The sequence below is a fragment of the Wasmannia auropunctata genome, unplaced genomic scaffold (genome assembly GCF_000956235.1).
Source record: "Wasmannia auropunctata unplaced genomic scaffold, wasmannia.A_1.0 LD336053.1, whole genome shotgun sequence".
Lineage (NCBI taxonomy): Eukaryota > Metazoa > Arthropoda > Insecta > Hymenoptera > Formicidae > Wasmannia > Wasmannia auropunctata.
This window is the reverse complement of record NW_012026837.1, coordinates 2,406,104-2,412,704: the sequence shown is the minus strand read 5'-3', so window position 1 is coordinate 2,412,704 and position 6,601 is coordinate 2,406,104. Positions and strand designations below refer to the sequence as shown.

Genomic DNA, 6,601 nt, shown 5'->3' with positions numbered 1-6,601 from the left:
TTTAGTTATTATTTTGGGACGGCACTGAATTGCCATGCAACACGCTGCATCACCTCTTTTACTTAAACTATTTATCTCTTTCTCGTGTTCTGATATAATATCGTATGAATCATCGACTCCGTCAACTTGTGGAAAATTCACGAGTGTGACATCTCCGTAATTTTCCTCGGTAACGTTTGAATCATCCGCAGATTCGGCATTCCGCTTATCATCCACAACTTTTGCCGCACTGTCACGTTGACTGGGCCTCTGATTGTACGTTGATTCCCAAGAGCTCAGGTCTAGATCTAAACTTGTGATATTTAAATCCTCAATCTCTTCTTCTTCCTCCTCTGGATCATTCTTAGCCGGTTCGCTGTACGTAGAATATTGAGATCCGAGAACGCTGTCGTCGTCTACATTGCTCGCGATATCATTTCCTTCCGCCAAGTCGGCCAGCATCTCTACCAGTTGTATATCATCTGCATCCACTGCACACGAAACAGAGATATTTTAATAAAGAGGAATAATATACTAATTGTGAATAATGCACTAGTGAATGAAATACTTACAAATACTACTATCCGTTGCATTACTTTGACTTCGAGCTGCTTCGAAAAACGCTGACGAGGCTGAGAGCAACAGTTTATAATTTTCAGAAACTGTTCTTTCAAGACTTTCCTCAGGCACGAGAGATTCACTGTGATCTACAATATAGGATGCATTTAAGACATCTTCATTATCTTCCACTTCAACAGGATACGAAGATCCCGTCGCGTTCGAAGTAATTGTCTCGTTGGTCTAAAATAAGAAAATTAAACAGGAAAAAATTAAGGATAATTTTGTTTAATCTTAAATATTAGGATCAAATTAAATCACTCTGCAATATATTAATTATAACAATGAAATACTTGTGATATAGCGTTCAGCCTCTTCAATAATTGATCCTTTTGATAAATATCATTGCTCGTTGGCGATAAAGCATCTTTGCTGGGTGTCTTGGAATATAATAATTGCGACTTTACGCTTTCCAGACCAACTTCGGCCCTCCTTGCTTTCTCTTCGTCCCAGATCGCGGCAAGACCAGGATTCAGCTCCAATTTCTCGTCGACACCTTGTCTGTTCAGAATCTCCGAGGCGTGCACGTCCACTTCCAACTCGCACATGCTTTGCCTTGTTATAGACGTTGGCAGGTACACTGGCGAGTCTGAAAAATTCATTGAAGACCTGCTCTGGCTGTCGTCTGTCGCACATCCTTGCAATGAATGTCTGTGTTTTACGCTATTTAAATTGATTAAATTCATGCCGTAGAGATTATAATCCATCATAAATTGCAGAATATATGGAATGTGTGCCTCGAACGGCTGCAGAGTTTGATTGAGAATAGCACCATTCTGAAAAGAACAAAATAAATTTCATTTCATTGCTCGATGTATTTCCTTAAAATGGCACGATTATACATCGTGTGCAAAAAAAAAACACAGAATTATTTACCTGCAGCAACTCCGCCGTCCTCTTAATTATGGCTGGATTATAAAAATATATTTTGAAGAACAAGTGTTCTTTCTCGTGATAACCGTAGAAAGGTCTGCAAAGCAATATACACATTTGATTACGCATGTAATAAATAAAATTTATGATACAAGAAGATAAGTATCTTTCTTCTATTAAAAATGAGAGATTACTTAATCCTTCGCAATTTAAATTTTCCTTACATTCCCGATACCCGTTGGATCTTGTACACATGTTGGTTGGTAGACAAAGTGGCGCCGAAAGATGTATTCAGCGCAGAATCAATCGCCGCAGCCAGCTGATAAGCGTAGCTATCCGTATTCTCCTGAATAGTGCATGGGACGTACATGTACGGAAAGACACCGTGAATGTGCAGGCATGTCTTCTTGCCTGGAAAAACCCTCAAACTTTATATCTTTGTATGTACAGCAAAGTTTTTTTTTACAACTTGCTTCTTAATATAATTTAGCATAATTTAGCAATTGTATTAAGAAGCATGACAATGAGGTTACTTTATCTGTTACTTTTATTCATTTACCTGTGGCAGTTGATCCGAACGCTCTGATTACCGGTACCTTTTTCACCTCGGAGCCACGGAACTCTGAGAACGTCACGTCCAGCTCGGGTACCGGGGATGCCTGATAACTATCGATATTTACCAAAGTGATGGAAAACATGTTCTGCAATAAGAATGATACGTATAACGATTAAATTGTAAATAGCCATACACGATTTAAAATAGAACAGCGTAAATAGTATAAAGCCGGCAAAAAGTATAATTAATTTGCGTACGAGATGCAGGAGAACAGATCCTCGTGAGAAACACACGTGCGAAACACTGGTTCGAACGATGTAAACAAACAGTGGTGGCCGGCGCCGGCGGGGGACATGAATAGGTTAGTTCGTTTCGCCTGCACTTTCTGCATTTAAAGCGAGATAAGGATATGTTTAGACCTGTGCGAAAAGAGGACAGTATAGGAAGTGCAAGTGTAATTGAATCCGAAATCGAAATCAAGCAACCACTTGTTGTTTTATCATGTTTTGATTTTTGTTGATATTTAAAAAAAAAAATATTATAAATATGAATAAAAATTATTAGAAATATGTATAAAAATTTGTAGAATTATTATAGTAATATATGTATAAAAAATAAGAGTTAAAGCTTTTTTTAAATACACAAACTATGTACATGAAATTAAATAAATTTTTTTATATAAATTATATAATATATAATAGTTTTCTGATCAATTTGTCTTTTTTTATATTTATGAATTTTTATAGTTTTTTTCCCCCGTGGGACATAGTGTGTAAATAAAATAATTTATTTGATGAATTGGAAAAAGTTCATATAATTAAAAAATATATTTAGAAAGGTAATTACAATTTATTAAAAGAAGATACCGGTATTTCACTTTATACAAGAGAGAACGGACATTACAATAGCGATCGAGTCAATGTTCGGCCTGACAGCCCTCCAAGCTTAAAGCTCGCGCTAGATTTCGTGCGACGCCTATTCGGAAGATGGAAACCTTGTCTTGAAATTTCGGATCGTCGCCGTGAGCCTCGACGCAGCGTAGCAACTCGTAGCAGTCGTTTGAGGAAAAGATCACGTCCTCCGCTTCCAACAGCGGTATAGCGTCCGTGAGCAGAATGGACCAGAAACTGAGAGAGAGAAGAAAGACCAAATTTACGTCGCAAGTTGCGTTAATCGTTAAATGTCCTTAGAACAAACAACAACTTACTACTTTGGCGTCAAATTCGAGACTAGAAGGGACACCAGTAGACTCGCCGCTTCGCGAAACTCGCCCATTCCGTACATATGGTGAAACTCGCAATACTTTCCTATGGTGCAAAATTTTATATTAATTACTGCAATTACACACACGATAAATTATGATTTTATACGATTGCAAACAATTACATCGTTATATGTTATAGAAATGACCGTTATTTATTCTCGTCGACTATCGTACACAATTCTTTACCTAAAAACGTGAGCCTGTCGCTGGCCAGCATGCAGGAGCCCAGGTTCTCCAGCAAGTCGCGACACTCCAATTCCCCGTACTGCGCGTAATGCTTCAAGAATTGGTCCGCGATGTACGTGGTAAAGTTGCCGTCGTGCGCCTTGAGCGCCCACGTGAGAGCGTTGCCCAGTCTGCCTTGTCTTATGCTCCTCATCCCTTGGATCTTGCATATGCTAGTAACTGAGAATTTTTTTTTTTAATTAATTATTGTAAATCTTGTTCGAGCCGAGAGAGAGAGAGAGAGATGTAGAATAAGATCGAATTTTTTTTTACCAACGTGCGGCATATTGTTGTCCCGCGCGACGTCGATGATCTTGTTAATCCTCGCCTCCGTGCCTGTGGGTAGCGACTGCAACAGAATCTCCAGTCTGGCCAAGCCCTGCGTGGGGCAATGCATCAGGTAGCTCGCGCCGCACTGCCACAACGAGCGATGGCTCATCAGCGTGGTGCCGTACTCCAATACGAGAGATTCGTGAAGCTGCGCGGTCACGCTGTAACAAGATATAATTTCAGTTTCGTTCACGATTCACAATCGTTTCGTTTCTCGTTTCCCGCATTTTTCACACCCACTTGGTCTTCTCCTTGCTGAGAATGTTCAATTTTCCGCATTTGTACAACAGATCCATCAGGTGGGCGGCGAACCAGCCGTTGTCGCTCATATACTGTATCTCTTTGACAACTTGATACAAATCGTTCTCCATCAGAGCGAGGATCACACGGTCCAAGTGCCTGTTGGCTTGCCATCTCTCGGCAATGCTGTTTGCGTAGCGCGAAAGCTCCATCTGCTTGCAGCAGGGAACTGAGTAAAATAATTTTGCTGCCAGTAATTCGTACCACGCCTCCGTGTACATGGAATATTCCCATAACACCTCCTCGTCTCCTGCTATCAACTGCAAAGCAAAATTCAGAGAGATTATCTTTCGTATTTAGAAAAAAAAAAAGATTTAGGTATAAAAGATTATTTTATATTTAAAAAAAATGAAAAAATCTTCACTGACCTTCATAAGCATCTCCAGATTGCTGTCTATAACGAAGCAGTTGGTCTCCAGATTCGAGCACAGATCCATCTGCCAGTGCTTCCACCGCATAATAAATTCGTTCACGGAATATCCGCCGTACACATTGTACACCGGCATCGTTCTGATAATATTGTCCGCGGTAACAAACGCCGAATGGTCCGTTTTGCTGTGCAACGCCAGCAGGCGGCAAACCAGATTCAATTTGCCGTGGAACGCGCAGCCCATCACGGCCTCCCAATAATTCAGATTCTCCAGATCGGCGCAGATAGTTTTCTGCGACAAAATCTTCGCCGCCGCCAGCTCCCTCGAGGGAAAATGAAAGCTGATCCACTCCAGCAACTGTGGCAGCACAACATCGCCTGTGAACACAATGCAAATATTAAAAAAATAAAAAGAAAAAGATTTTCTATGTTCAACACACAAAGAGGCTCTCCCAAAGGAAAATTTTTATATTTTTGTATTTTTATACGATTTCGCAGATTACATTCTGTGTATCGCCTGTGAACACGACGCAAATATATTTAAAAGAAAAAAGATTCTGTACGTTTAATACATGATAAAGCTCTTCCAAAGAAAAATTGTTACATTTTGTATTTTTATATGATTTTGCAGATTATATTCTGAGTATCTTAACTCAATTTACCTGGCACAACGTCAACGTAGAGAATTTCCGTCAAGTGCCAGACGCATTCCACTTGGTAAAATATAGTGAGAAAATTCTCCAGCATCGTCTTCTCTTCCGACAGCGGCTCCTTTGGCAGTATCTCTTGCAAGTTTTCAACACAGGCTCGCAATATAGATCGATATTGTTTGCTGTTCTTAAGAAGCTCCGGCCTGATGTCGCCAGAGGAGGAGGACTTGAGCTTCTGAACCGACAGGAAGATACCATTGCTCTCGTTAACCAGTTTACGCAAAAGTGGCGAGAACAATATGACTTCCGGTCGGAGGAAATGCACTTTGGCATCGCAAGGTGCAAACTGACTCTTGGTATCTGAAATCAATCCTTAATTTGGCAAAATAGCACTGTACGCTAATCGTTTTTGGCTTCTACGTGCGCAAAAAGATATAAGATTTATAATATAGAATTTTTGTATATGTGTATATTTTTTTTGCAACCTTGCGAATATTGGTTCACGTGTTTATACGCATGTATCCCGAATCTGTTGCTGCTGATCCAGGTGGTCGCGATGCCTGCCCTCCTGCAAACATCATCTGCTATAACCTGCAAAACACAAAAGTCGAAAAGATTGTTGATCAGCAAGCGACAAAAATTATTTTAAAAATGTTCCCTAATTTTTTCCGACACCTATTACCGTCAGAACTAAAAAGAATTTCGATATAAAGAAATACATAGTTTTACAGACAAACTCATCCAGATTAAATCATAAGTATATTTAAGGTTATAAAATAAACTCACAAAAATGATTCCTAAAATAACGATTAGAGATAATCTAAATAAATTTACGCAGCAGTTCACGGCGTAATATCGTCTAATTTTTCATTAAAAAATTCTAATGAACATGAAAACAACACTCGTGTATCCGGACGAATTTACGAATTGCAAATAACACATTGCATACATGTACTTCACTAACAATTATCTGGGCGTTGTCGACTTCGTCCATGGTCACTCGGTGTATTCCTTCCTAAATTTGTAAATCACACTATTATTGAAATTAATATTTTTGTAAATAAATACTTTGGCGGGGTAACCGAACCGAACGCCGCAAAATCATCGATACGACAATCGACAGAGAGGGGGAAAGTGGATGTCTGCTATACGAACCATGGTGGAAGTGTAATGTTTCCACCTTCTATCATGGTTTCCACCATGCCAATTGCCATGAACCGACCGGACCGACTTGTTCATTCCTGTTTGATTGTTACTGGAGGTAAGAGGCAATTCGAGACTATTCGAAACGATCGACGTGTACGGTGAGATTAACAGCTGAAAATCGAAGTTTTCTGAGTGATAATCGAAGGTAAATCATTTATTAGCGATTGAAAAGTACATTTATTCCACGACATAATTAAAAATGATGCAATTCTTTTAGTTTTTTTCTGAAA

The 6,601-nt window shown here is 39.4% G+C and overlaps 3 protein-coding genes across 6 annotated transcripts in view; 1 reads left to right on the top strand and 2 right to left on the bottom strand.

Moving 5' to 3' along the window:
* LOC105451293 (DNA polymerase zeta catalytic subunit-like) overlaps positions 1 to 2,436 on the bottom strand; it is a 9,177-nt gene extending 6,741 nt beyond the window's left edge. The window contains 7 exon segments of the mRNA XM_011691664.1: positions 6 to 470; positions 552 to 780; positions 891 to 1,373; positions 1,474 to 1,567; positions 1,695 to 1,881; positions 2,030 to 2,171; positions 2,284 to 2,436. Coding sequence (XP_011689966.1) covers positions 6 to 470; positions 552 to 780; positions 891 to 1,373; positions 1,474 to 1,567; positions 1,695 to 1,881; positions 2,030 to 2,168 — 1,597 coding nt within the window. The 5' untranslated portion in view covers positions 2,169 to 2,171; positions 2,284 to 2,436.
* A 398-nt stretch (positions 2,437 to 2,834) lies between these two features.
* Positions 2,835 to 6,425, bottom strand: LOC105451039 (nuclear pore complex protein Nup85). Its single transcript, XM_011691233.1, has 10 exons — positions 6,321 to 6,425; positions 6,130 to 6,180; positions 5,651 to 5,756; positions 5,178 to 5,525; positions 4,514 to 4,893; positions 4,086 to 4,405; positions 3,789 to 4,006; positions 3,477 to 3,695; positions 3,234 to 3,333; positions 2,835 to 3,153 (listed from the first exon to the last, which is right to left on the bottom strand). The coding sequence occupies exons 1-10, from the start codon at positions 6,402 to 6,404 to the stop codon at positions 2,943 to 2,945; spliced, it is 2,037 nt and encodes a 678-aa protein (XP_011689535.1). The 5' UTR covers positions 6,405 to 6,425; the 3' UTR covers positions 2,835 to 2,942.
* LOC105451040 (RNA-binding protein 34-like) overlaps positions 6,350 to 6,601 on the top strand; it is a 2,763-nt gene continuing 2,511 nt past the window's right edge. For 3 of the 4 annotated variants that reach the window (XR_974540.1, XR_974541.1, XR_974542.1), the window contains exon 1: positions 6,438 to 6,516. The gene's annotated coding sequence lies outside the window, so the exon portion shown is untranslated. The other variant, XM_011691235.1, reaches the window with a different exon arrangement.